The sequence below is a fragment of the Cibotium barometz genome, chromosome 35 (genome assembly GCF_041138505.1).
Source record: "Cibotium barometz isolate CiBa-2024 chromosome 35, ASM4113850v1, whole genome shotgun sequence".
Taxonomy (NCBI): domain Eukaryota; kingdom Viridiplantae; phylum Streptophyta; class Polypodiopsida; order Cyatheales; family Cibotiaceae; genus Cibotium; species Cibotium barometz.
Window position 1 is genome coordinate 14,807,118 of NC_141080.1, and position 13,371 is coordinate 14,820,488.

The window sequence follows — 13,371 nt, forward strand, 5'->3', positions numbered from 1 at the left end:
AATCTCCGGTGCCCAAGTACCCCCTGCTGGGGGCGCCCGAGCCTGTAATCGCTGCAAGAGGAGCTCTTTCCAAGGCTCAAGGCCTGGAAGCAACCCCCGAACAATAAGCTTCCCCAATAAGGCTCTACTCTGATCGACTGGATCTATAATGCCCAAACCGCCCTGAGCCAGCAGAAGTGTAATAACTGCCCATGCAACCTTTGCCCGAGCTGGCTGACCGTCCCTCCCAGACCACAGAAAGTTCCTGATCAGCCTCTGTACCTGGCTGATGCAAGAGCTCGAGAAAATCCAGCAAGACGTAATGTACCACATGGTCGCTAATAGCACCTGATTTGCCACCACCACCCTCCAGCCAAGGATAGTCGAGCTGTACTCCAATACAATAGCTTCTTCTGAATGCTCAGAAGAAGCGGGGCAATCTGCTGCTCAGGTGACAAATCTAGGCCAATCTGGCATCCCAAATACCGCACTGCTGTGCCTGGAGGAATCCATCTAAAACCGGGGTCCGGGCTCCATGCCGGAGTGGGAGCACTACTGATCCAAAAGGCCACTGTCTTGCGCCAATTGATCAATGCTCCCGAAGCTGCACTAAAAACCTGGAGCGACTGCTCAGCCCGAATAAGATTGGCCTCATGGCCATGCAAAAATAAGCCCGTGTCGTCTGCAAACTCAGCATCAAGCAGGTCCTCCCCCCGGACTGGGAGCTGCAGTCCTCTCAAACCAACCTCTTCTGCCGTCAAATACATACTCATAGCCTCCGCAAAGAAGAGAAAAAGGAAAGGGGCGAGAGGACACCCCTGACGGACTGATCTGGTCAGCTCAAAACTCGGCCCCCGTCCTCCTGCAATCAGCACCTGGCTGCGAGCTGTGGAATACAGAGCTGCCACCCCTCTGATCCATCCTGGCTCAAAGCCCAGGCGAAGCATAGTGCCCTCTAAGAAACCCCAATCAACTCTATCGTATGCCTTCTCAAAATCGAGAACCATCACGACCAAGTCCTCGCCAAGAAATCTAGCTCGGGCCGTCGCCTCCCAGAAAGTAAAGATGTTGTCAAGGATACTGCGCTCCTTGACAAATCCTGTCTGAGTAGCATGAATCAACTCCCCCAGGAAGGGCTGGATCCTCAAACTCAAGGCCTTTGCCAAGACCTTGTAGACAGTATTGAGGATCGTAATAGGCCTCCAATGCCGAATGTCATCTGATACTCCCTCCCCCTTGGGGATAAGATAGATCAAGCCCTCTGAAAAGCTCTGCGGCATCACCCCAGTGTCCAAAACATGCTGAAAGCCCCTGCGGAGGCCTGGCCCCAAAAGGTCCCAATAGCGCATAAAAAAGGCCGGCGTCAGTCCGTCCTCCCCTGGGCAACTATGTCGCGGCAGGACCCTCAAGGCCTCGGCAAGCTCAATCTCTGACAGAGGCGCACCTAGAACTGTACGCATATGGTCTGTGACCCTCCTCTGCACATGGGCCCACAGAGTCTGTCTGCAAACATCTCGATCCTCAGTGGCTGGTTCCCGCTGAAAGCAGGTCACTATAAAATGCAGTAGCAATGGCTCTAATCTCCCCGAGCTCAGTAGCTACCGATCCATCCGGTCTACCAAGCTGGCGGACTCCTGCTCGCGCATGACGGGGTCCAGTGATCTCAAAAAACTCTCCAGTCACTCTATCACCAAGCTGCGTCCACTGAGAGGCCTGACGACGATAGTAAAACTCATGTCTCTGCTCCTCTACCTCTCTAACCTCCTGGCGTGCCTGGCTCAGCTGGGACGCCACCCACTCACATGCAGGCTGCTGCTCTTGAAGGCGCTGTAGCGAAGCAAGGCTGCGTCTCAGCCGTTGCTCCCGCTCGCGAATCTCTCCCAGTCGTGTCAAAGCTGCAGCGTGTAGAAAAGAGCTAAGATCAATGAGTCCCTGGGCACACTGGCCCGCTGCATCCTGGTCAGAGCACTGACTATCATGCCAGATCCTCTCAATGTCCTCAGCGAGACTGGGATCTGTAAGTACCCTCTTTGGGATCCTCAACTGCAAGCTGGGCTCCCGGGTCCCCTCCTCCAATGTCAATATTCTGGCGCATGATCTGAAAATGAGGTACCAGCGAGAATGCCGACGGAGCCCCCTCGCTCCCCTAACCAGTCGCCCACATAAAAGCGATCAATCCGTGATAGATTAGTCCCTCCCTGCCGGCGATCCGACCGAGAGAAACTAAGACTGTCCTGAGACCGGGAGAAAGCCCCATGCTACCATGCATCAGTGATCCTCAGTGACATGCAAAACCGGTCCCAAGCTGCAAGCTCCGTGCCGTGCACTGTAACATGACTGCCTCCCACCCTATCTGCCGGGTCCTCAAGCATGTTGAAGTCTCCCCCAACACACCAATGTGCGGCCTCTGGCAATGCATCTGTAACCTGAGTCCAGAACTCTGCTCTGGCACTAGCATGATTGGGCGCATAGATGTTGAGCACACCCAATAGCTCATCATGCATCCTCAGAATGACATACTGTGCTCTACCAGGCACAATGATCCCTCGATCCACAATGGCCTGCCGCCATACATCTGCAATAACCATGCATACTCCTCCCTGTCCACCCAAAGGACCAAACCCTGCAGACCAAAAAAGTGTCCCATCTACCAGGCATCACCGAACCATATCTCCGGATCCTGCTCTCACCCAAGTGGTGCTCCTGCATCATCAAAATGTCAATGCTACCACCAACCAGGCATCTCTGAAGCTCCTGCCTCAAGCAACCTCGATAGCGTATAAAGTGTGCTCCGCCAAGGCCCTGTACATTCCATGAGATGATCCTCATGGATGCCCTGCTGAGGTGGATGCTGTCTCAGCCATACGGCGGGCCTTCGCAAGCGGCTTGGATGGAGAGTAGTCCCCATCCGAACGGCTGCGAATCTGCCCACCCGATGTACTGCAAGAATCCCGGATCAAGCGCCAGTGGCCGTGGCCCATGGCGACTGCCTCCTGCTCTGACAGAGAAACCTCGTGTATACTCACATATCCAAGGTCGCGTGCCAAGTCTGCCACTATGCGCACGACCAAATGCCGAATCCCTGAGGTATCCACACTCCCGGGATCCAAGAAAAAATGAGCCAACTCCCAAAGTCGGCCTATCACATCTGTCACCTCCAGATCGCTCATGTGGTGAGAAAACTCAACTGCCTGAGTCTTCAAAGTGTTGAGAGCGAGCTCTAGAGTCCACTCCCGGTCACAAGGTCCACATAGAGGGAACGAGAAGGCCACCGCTGAGTCTAGTGCCTCCTCCCCGCGGGCCGGAGGTATCACTACATGAACTCGAATGGGTGCTGGCTCATGGGGGCCCTCTGCTCCAAAAAGCCGTGTGAAGGTATAATCAAAGGCCTCCAAGCGCTGTCTAATGCCAAGGCGACTCAGCCGACTGCGGATAGATGAAATCCGTGAGGCCCTAATCGGCACAGGTCTCCTCTGTGATGCTCGAGCGAGGTCAGTGCTCAGCGCTCTCCGGACTGCAGGTGAGCGCCATGGAACTGCCAGGGCCTCCCGGGAAGGTGAGGCGGGCGGAGGGGGAGGAGGGGGAGGCGAGGGAGGTGGAGAGGGAGCCGCTGCCGAAACCGGAGCGGGGGCGGGAGGAGGCGATGGTGGAAGCGAGGCGGTGGGAGGGGACGGGGGTGGGGGGGGTGAAGGAGGGGGAGCTGGCATCTCCTGGTCCTCGGTCGCTGCAGGGGTCTCCTCCTGAAGGGGAGCAAAGCTGTTCCTCACGGGAACCCAGTGAGGCTGAGACTGTGGCTGCTGCTGCAGCGGTCTCTGGGCGTGCTGCTGTGGCTGTCTCCCTCGGCGGCGCTCTGTCCAGGCTGCCACTCCGAGGTCTCTGTGGCCTGAGCAGGTGTCCCGGAGGCAGCCTGCCGAGCCGAATCTGTGGGCGAGCCATCAGTAGCCTGCTGCTGTGGTGAGGGTTGAGGTCTCCTGCGAGGGCAGGCCTTGGCCAGATGACCGACCTGCCTGCAAATGAAGCACTGGTTCGGGAGCCCCGAGAACTCCACTCTCTGATCTATCCACCCCCCCCCCCTATCCTAGGTAGCTGAATGACCTTAGGAAGGGAGGAGATGTCAGACACCAACACTCTGACCGAAGGTAGCCCAGCTGCTCTGGCCACCACTGAAGCTGTTGAGGGGCCCGTCTCTAGTACCGAGCCCACCAATGCTCCGAGCCTGGAGAGGAGCGGAAGATACTCCCGGCGGAGACCAGGGAAACAAACTGTAACATGGAAGAGGCGCTCTCCCTGCTCCGCCGCTGCTGGGTCAAATCCATGCTGCCAAGGTTTGAAGAAAGCCCGAGCACCCCTGATGTCAAGGGGACTCATGGCAAGGACCTTGGCAACGCTCTGGGCGGCCTCGAACTCGATCTGATAATGTCCCTGGCCCAGAAGCTGTACATCCAGGATCTTGCCCACATCTGCAAGAAGGCGGGCCTGAAGAAGATCCCTGATCTCCCCTCTGCTGGGGCGAGTGCCGACTATACGGCAGATGGTGGAATGAGCCTGGAGGCGTTCCACCTCTGCGGTGAGGCTCGCTTCCTCTTCCGGCGAAAGAGAAAGCCTAATGGGGGTGACCTCGGGGGCGGGCGAGGGGGCTGCGGATGAGTCCCTCTGAGGCGGGGCGGGAGGAGCCTCCATCAGAGTCTGAAGCTGCGGCGAAGGCGAGGCGAAGGCGGGAACCTGCTGGAACTGAACTGCACACAGAGAGGCGGGATACGGAGTGAAAAAGAAAAACAAAACCCCAAGGGGGGGCGGAAGCAAGAAGGAGGGGGGGGTGGGAGAAGGCGAAGGAGAAAAAAGAAAAAAAACCCCAAAAAAGGGGGAAGGCGGGGGCTGCGCGCAAGAGGGAAGGGGAGGAAGCGAGCAGGCGGCAGGGGGGGATGAGGCGCAACAGAGTGGAGGGGGGGCGCGAAGACAAGGGGGAGGTGCGAGGAAAGGAAGCGAGGCGGAACAGAAAAAAAGGGGGGGGGGGGGGGGGGGGGGGGGGGGGGGCGCAACAGCGGAAGCAGGCGGGGGGGGGGGGGGGGGGGGGGGGGGGGGGGGGGGCTAAAAAAACCAGGCGGCGGGCAATGCAGGCGGAGGGGGGGAAAGAGCGATGGGCAGGCGGGGGGGCGAGCAGGTAGGGGGGGGCGACGGGCGCTATGCAGAACCACGAGCAGGGAGAGGGGAGGCGGGAGCTTCAGCGAGCGATTTTTTCGAAAGACCGATTTGTGGCATGTGCCTGGATTCCTGGACTTCTTTTCTAGGGATTTGGATCTATCCTCACGTTTAGTGATTATTCTTTTTGGCTCCCTTTATTTGGGATGCAATGGACTTATGAAACTCATGGTTCACATACCCTGTGTAGTGTTCTCTTGTCCTACGTGCTCTCTTGAAGATTGTTTCTACCATGTGTGGGTGGAACAATAGAGAGCAGATGGAAGGGAACATGGGCACTTTAGAGGGTAGTGTTGAGCACAACATACCGTGTGTAGTGTTCTCTTGTCCTACGTGCTCTCTTGAAGATTGTTTCTACCATATCTGGGTGGAACAATAGAGAGCAGATGGAAGGGAACATGGGCACTTGAGAGGGTAGTGTGAGTTGGTGGCCGAAATGCCTACAAACTATTGGTGGCGGGAATGTCTATAAACTATGTGTAGCAAAAATGCTTATGGAACACCAGGCTATCTATGCCTGAGAGTGATTGTTTTATCTTGGTACTTGAGCCCACCTCTCATCCAAGGTGTGTGGTCAGAGTACCAACACGGAGTGCAAGTGGTAAAGTGGACATGACGCCTGGTTGGCACAGGACTTATGTCTATGCCAAGGGTCATGTGGACCGATGCCTTGTTGGCAGGAGACTGATTTGTCTCGCCCATTTACTTGGGACATGGATTATGAAATCTGGACTTTTGGGATTGTTTTGTCTCGCCCATTTATTTGAGACATGGATTTATTTATCTTTATGCCATATTAGAATCACTATCTCCCCATACAGAGGCCAAGAGGTTCATTGTTCATCTCACCATGCATGTGGATTCATGTTGGGATTGTGAGAGGGCAATGCAATGAACACTCCACCATACACGTGGATTCGTATTGCGATTGTGGAGTGAGTGTTTCATTGTTTCCACACCATGCTTGTTGATCAGAGTTGGGATTGTATGGGAGAACATGGGGACTTGTTGGGATTGGGAGAAAGGATTGCCAGAACTATGAAGAACCAGCTTTTCTGTCACCATGGTTTGTGCTCTTGAATGGCACCAGTTTGTGTGCATAGCACATGTTTCTGTGCAAGGCACTAGTTTCTTGTGCATGGCACTTATTGAAGTGTCTTAGCACCTGGTTGGTGATTTTCATTGCCATATGATTATCTTATTGATATTGGTGATTGAGACACAATTGGCTCTTGTGCCCGTGTCTAGCATATCTTCCATGGAATTCTCGCCCATTTATTTTGGGACATGATTTTGATATTGGTATTATGGAGACTTATTTAGTCTCACCCATTTCTTTGGGACATGGATTCTTCAGTTATATTAGATTTTTGAGACGGTCTCATCTCGCCCACTTAATGGGGAGGATGTCACTAGCCTGGACATTTCCCAGTATGAAAGGGGTATGGTGGGCTCTAGGATGTCTAAATATTTGGAAAGTACAAGCTTTGGGGGATTATCCTAGAATACAAAGGACCACACTCCTAAAATTTAGGAGAGTTGCTTTTTTTGTTCCGACTCAGATGGAAATTCTGTTCGCGTCATTACATCTGGAATTGAGCAGAGACCAAGAGTTGGCAAAGTGCCTATGACAGAATGTCTACCAGTTGGGATATTTTTAGAGATAAAAGTTTAAGGAAGGACCCATCTCTTCGATTGGGACGTGTGGCAAGAAAGTGGACCAAAGTGAGACAAGTGGCCTGCCACTTGTTAGAAAATGGATCAAAGTGAGCTCGTTCTTCACGAGGCATGGGGGAAGAACTCGGCAAACTGCAAGTCCCCTGATGTTGAGCCAATGAAGGTGAGTGTGAACTGCCCAGAGAATCCGGTGGAGAGGGACTACAAAGGGGACCGTTCGTGTCGCGAACGTCGTCTCTCCTATCGACTACACACGTGTAGAATGATGACTGCCGGACCCAGAATGAAGCTCATTCAGTACATCTTTGCCAGCATCCAAAGGAGTGGATAATCCTCCTTCAAAAAGTTCTCCCACTTTGTCCTAGGAATCGTCTCCAACACTTGCTCCAAAGCACATGAGCCCTTGTAGATTTGAGATCCAGAATACTAGGTGCTCAAGGTGTCGACTCCATAATCTCAAGACGGGCGTATATAGCCTACATTTTAGCCACGTGCGTGTCCCTACATGCCTTCCTGTTGAGAAGCAAATGAGCAAGTTGTGAATCCATGGCAAATATCAAGTGATCAAGGACCAGGTGAGGAATCCCTTCGTGATGAGGTAAGGGTTGATTTGGCAGGGAAGCACAATGTGCCGCAATTAACCCAGGTGCAATGAAGAGAACGCAAACATTCACTTTTCTCAAACTCGAACTTGTACACTCTTGGAATCTAAGTGCTCTACCCTATCCAAGTAGTCAACACACACGGGTGTCAGAAAATAACAAAAAGCATACCCCAATTAACCTAGGTGCAATGACGAGAACCCAAATATTCACTTCTCCCATACCCGAACTTGTGCACTCTTGGAATCGAAGTGCTCTACCCTATCCGAGCAGTTAACTTACAAGGGTGCTAGAAAAGAAAACGAAGTATACATGTGCAATGAAGAGAACCCAAATATGCACTTTTCCCAAACCTGACTTTGTGCACTCTTGGAATCTAAGTGCTCTACGCACACAGGTGCAAGATCATAAATCAACAATGAGGATCTACTAATCAATTATCAGGCCTAGTAATCATTAGTGAAGCTTACTAGTGAACAAATTGATAATAAGAAGGCAATTAAGTTTAATAATCAGCAAAATGATGGATAGAAGTTGTTCACAGTTCGTGCCTTTTCAAAGAGTTGCCCCACCCTTGGAACCTTAAAATTTGCATGCAATAAATCCACATAGCCAGCTCTAAGCTCGCCAAACACTTGGCATAAAATTAATATTTTAACCCCGTGGGTTGGAAATTTTAATCATCTTTACATACCAATATTTGGTCTTGGCCATTTGAAAAGCTTTCAAACATTATAAAGTGAGAACACGCAATAATATTTTTAACTTACAAGCTTAGCCAAACTCATTAAATCTTGCCCATCATAGGGTTTTCAGGCGTCCCCAAGACTAGTGGGTGTTCACACGTGCAACATAAAAATGTGTAAACCCAGTAGTCTAGAAATTTTCCAATCTTTCAAGAATTTGGACAAATTTTGCATGATGGGGAAAATCCTTGGGAAATTTTGAGCTAATGACAAATTCAGAGATTATTGTGGAGCCTGGGACTCTTTCTCTCGGATCTCCTGAGGCGATGGTGAGGTTCTTTGGTACTTCAAACACCCCACTCCCTGTCCCCGCCAAAACAGAAACCCCCCACCATCCTCCCGCTACGCTCGGGATGTAGTCACTACTTCCTCCTAGAGTGGGTAGCCTTCCTCTCTCTGTGTACATTCTATTTCCTGAGAGGGGGTGAAAAAAGAGTGAAACTTACACAGCCACCCCCCTCTTCCTTTCGCCCCCCGCCAAAAAAATACCCATGACCACCCTCCTTTCATGGTCGGGATGCAGTCACTACTTCCTCCAATGTACATCTTCTTAGAGAAAGGGTGGGGTGTTGAGGAAGGGAGTTTTTCTAATTTCAAGAACACCAGTTTTTTTTAAGGTCTTTATTTGATCTAAGTTTACTGTTCCTTGTTTACTTATTTGCGTTGCTTCTCCTGCATTTGAAAACCAGTTAAATTATCTAGTCTGAACTTTGCATTGACAGTCTTAACATTACAGAACTGTGCTTGATGCCAGGATTGACAGTCGAGGTGGCCATGATGTCTCAAAGCAGTACACGACATCACCAGAGTTTTCCTTTCCATTCAGTTTCTTTTCGGGTGGGAGCATGGGATATTCAACCAGCATGAATGGGCGTGAGCTAAGAAAGTCATCCTTGGAAAGTCCAATTGAAAGCACAGAGAGCAGGTTAAGTGGCCCAATGCTGCAGGAAGCCGGTCAATCTAGTGCTTCAAGCAGCCTTGATGTATCTGAATCAGATCCATTGAATATACTGAACCTTGGTGATGTTTATGATTCTAGTGATATTCTGCACAACGAGGGTGATATGCAAAACGATTCTCAAAGCAGTTTGGGTGAGGAGGCTTTAGAGGGTGACAAAGGTACAAGTAAAGTGGTGACTGTTGAGTGCAGCCGAGCCCTGAAGCTTTCAACTACAGATAGTCATGAGGATATTGTGATTGCATTGAGCACTCCTGGTAGTCTGCAAGGGTTTTGCTCAACGGATTTTCCAGGTACGTCTGAGGAGGGAAGCTTAGGGGACGACTTCGAGAGTAGCTTTCCTCAGGCTGTAGAGAATGATAACCTCAAAGATAGTAGCAATCAAGGTTCAAGACAGCAAGGATCTGAGTTTGCAGCTCTTCAAGATCAATTCGATATGACTGAAAGGCCAGTGGCTCCATTCAACAAAGAGAAGCCTGTATCGGAGAAGGGTAATGATAGCAAGTGGAGATTTCTGAGTTTACCCTCCATTTTAGATCGTGGCAAAGCAAGTGTGAATGGTCAAAAGAAGAGCTTTTTTGGCTGGGAATCGGGTCCCAACTCTGCTGCAGCAGAAGCATGGGCACAAACCCGACAGCGGTTAGGAAATCTTGGAGCCTTAGAGAGAAATGGGTCGTGTAAGCTTCCCATTGGAGTCAGATCTATAGATGACTCTGAGAGTGAAGCACTCATGTTGGGCAGAGAGCAAGGTAGGCAGTGGGATTCTGCAAACCAGGTAGCACTGTTCGACTTTGCAGCACCGCTCAGCAGGGTCCTAAGCAGTGGCTTGGAAGCAGTAGGAGACATATACAATGCGGCATCTGCAAAGGTTTTCAAAAAGGATGAGAATGAAGAGGCGAAGCAAGTCTCTTCACTCTTGTCACAACGTGCTGCATCAATGCTGGTTTGTTAATTGAAAACTGACCAATCAAATTACACAGAACCTAGTTTAACATGTATCTCAGCAAATCTTTCTCATGTAATTGTGATCAGGAATCAGAGAGAAGCTTCATGAAGCTGCCACCAATGGTGAAAATGAACTACAAGAATGGAGTGTATAAAGGTCGATGTTGTGGTGGTCTGCCTGAGGGAAAGGTGTCTTCTTATGATCATTATTGCATTTATATATTTGTACTACAAGTTCTTAACAGACAACCTTGGTCCATGCAAGGGGAGATCTCACTCACCTGCTGTCCCCCAACTTCTGCCCGTCTGACGGACAGAGGATCTTTCTGTGAAGACTGTAATAAGAACTTTTTCTTTTTTCTTGAAGTTGGAAACCCCCCTTGTAATTGTGCAGTTCATGAGCTTATGTACACGCATGGATGGGCATGCATGGATGAGATAAATTGTGTCTTGTTGCTGTAGGGACGTCTCCGCTATGCAGATGGCAGTTTCTATGATGGGCTGTGGAAGCAAGGGAAAAGAGCAGGCATGGGGTCATTCTATCACGCTAACGGTGATGTGTTTCAAGGCTACTGGCGTGATGATCAAATGCATGGCAAGGTCTTTCTGATCAATATACTTGCTCTTATAGACCTTTCCATGCAAGTTTACATGTGATGCAGATCCCAGAAACTGCTTCTGGTTAAGAAAGCGTGGTCCATTTCTGGTACAGGGTTGGTTCTACTTTCAAACAGGGGATAGGCTGTATGCAGACTTTTGGAAAGGCAAGGCAAATGGAGAAGGGCGGTATTATTCAGCTAAAGGTGATGTTTTCTTCGGGTACTTCAGAGACAGCTGGAGGCATGGAAAGTCTCTCGTGATTGAGAGCGGAGTTAGGTAATGCACAGATCTTTATTTTTGGTGTTATTGTGCAACTCTCTTGTAGAGTGCTGATGTGACTTCAGTACTTAACTTACCTTGGCATGTAGATGGTGTGAGATTTGGGATCATGGAGTATTGGTCTCCCGCACACGGTTTGAAGATACGGAGCAGAATTAGTATGCACGAAAGGCACTCGTATGAGGGGGAGGTTACACTTTATAATGCTGTGGCAAGAACACAAAGCTTGGATAGTTGTGGTTGTGGGTGCACTGGCAAGAGAGAGACTGAGATTTCATACGAGCCTGCACTCCTCTCTTGTTTCTCTGCACCTTGAAGAAGGGATCATGGATGCTTTTCTCAACCATCCATTCATGCTTCCTCAATGATGCCTCCACCTAGTATATTCTTATGCTCAGAAGGATGTATGCAAGAGAGAGAGAGAGAGAGAGAGAGAGAGAGAGAGAGAGAGAGAATTTACGTAATATGTACATTATGTATATTATTTGAATTGGTGGATAGACAATGCAGCACAAATAAGCTGCTGGAGCAATCATCATCTCTAGGTGGATAGAGTCTTGCAAGATACCCATTCAATGTTATTCAATGTAAGGTACTTCTTGTTATTGGATTTTAAGGACTAAAATGCATGGAGAAGGCCATTACAGCTTCCCATGGGCAAGATACCCATTCAATGGAAGGTACAACTTGCTATTGGAATTTGAGGACTACTAAAGTGCATGGAGAGACCTTCCCATGGTTTGGTTGCCGTGATCAGCAGAGGATGCCAACTTGAATTAAGCTTCTCTTTTGTCTTACGTGTGTGTGTGCCTGTGCGGTTTTGTAAGAGCTCTCTGCTCTCTTCACATGGTAATAGAATCTTAACAATGTGTCACCAGCACACGCTTTCCGAAGGCCTTGATTCACCACTTTATCATTCACACAATGAAGCAGCACAGAAAAGGAGTCTGTCAATAGCTCCAACTCTTGTGGCTTTCTTGCCATGGTAATCTATCAGATCTCAAAGAGTTGATCATAATCAAGAATAGTATATTAAATAGATCCAAAATCTATGGCTATCTTGCCATAGTAAGCTCCATTCAAATCTTTATGGTTGTCTTATCATGGTTATCTTCTCTATAGTTATGTTGGTATTTCAAGTCCATTCAGTACTTCTATAACTAACTTGCCATATTAAACATCAATAGCAGATGTCACCAACACACACAGCCATTGCTTTGAAAGATGCTCAGAGATCTCATGGTTATTTCAAGACCATCGCTGGGAGAGATTCGTAGAGATTTGATGGTTATTCTTGAGACCATTGCTATGAGATGCTCGTAGGGATTTGATGGTTTATTTTGGACAGCAGCCACAGCCCTGCCATTGGTAGTAGAGCCAAGGGCTTTCCTTGGGGAGGGCAGTAGAACCTCAAATGTATGTAAATTCTTGCAATGGGGGATTGCAATTAATAAGATAAGATTTGGTCTCTGCAACTTCTTAAGGATTTGAAGGCAAGCCGTTGATGAAATCGTGGGCTGTAACAGATTCAAGTGTTTATTGCAGAACATTTACATGCAGGAGTTGATTAAAGAATTGGGGTATTGCAGCAACTATTGGCGGTTGCCTGGCTCTGAGGGGGGTTGAAACTTTTAACAACTTATGTACATTTGTTAATTTCAAGCCAAGTAATGGTGAACAAAGATTGCTTTGAGTCTCCATTACCACCTGGGGACTATCAAAGTTTGAAGACACTCTAGTTTACTACTTAATTAATGTGGGCTAATGCGGTTGAATTAGCCCAAGAGACACTTCATCCTTACGTTTCCTAGTTTACTACTTAATTAATTTGGTCGTTTGGTGATTGGACTGTTATAGCATTAGTTGGTATACAAGATCTGTAGGTGTGTGTATTTTGCTAAATTTCGTAGCCAGTTGATATTGTGCTTATTCTTTCTATCTTTAGCGGTGCATTTGCCCTATCAACTACTTATTTGTTGTACAAATTCTTTCTATTTGCTACTTACCTTAGTGCTAGGACTCATTATCCTTAAGCTCAAAGAAGGAGCTCAAAATGAGTCTGCCCCACATCTCCGGAGGTTTGAAACTCAGTACGAACTTTGTGTGAATATATGCTCTTATGTGTGTGTGTGTGGAGTGCGTGTGTGAGAGCATATCTTGATATAGGGTTCTACACCCACTATTGGGCACTAATGACGTTAGTGGGGATGATGTAGTATCTAGTCCATGCTATGCATAATGGAGTTGATAGTTATATAGTCTTGTGGGTTAACTACCATAAGTATATAACATGCACGTTTCTAAAAGGTGAATTTGGGCATGTTCTTGGATTCATCTAGGTATATAATACAAGATTTTGGGAATATTGTTGAACGTGACCTTAATG

General features: G+C 48.9%; 1 protein-coding gene across 3 annotated transcripts in view; it reads left to right on the forward strand.

Moving 5' to 3' along the window:
- Positions 1 to 11,782, forward strand: part of ARC3 (GTP binding protein) — a 159,505-nt gene extending 147,723 nt beyond the window's left edge. For all 3 annotated transcript variants that reach the window (XM_086774615.1, XM_086774617.1, XM_086774618.1), the window contains 5 exons: positions 8,958 to 10,104; positions 10,194 to 10,295; positions 10,569 to 10,706; positions 10,819 to 10,982; positions 11,075 to 11,782. In XM_086774615.1, the coding sequence (XP_086630741.1) occupies positions 8,958 to 10,104; positions 10,194 to 10,295; positions 10,569 to 10,706; positions 10,819 to 10,982; positions 11,075 to 11,144 (1,621 nt within the window). In that variant the 3' untranslated portion in view covers positions 11,145 to 11,782. The remainder of the gene's footprint in view (positions 1 to 8,957; positions 10,105 to 10,193; positions 10,296 to 10,568; positions 10,707 to 10,818; positions 10,983 to 11,074) is intronic.
- Positions 11,783 to 13,371: the final 1,589 nt, after the last annotated feature.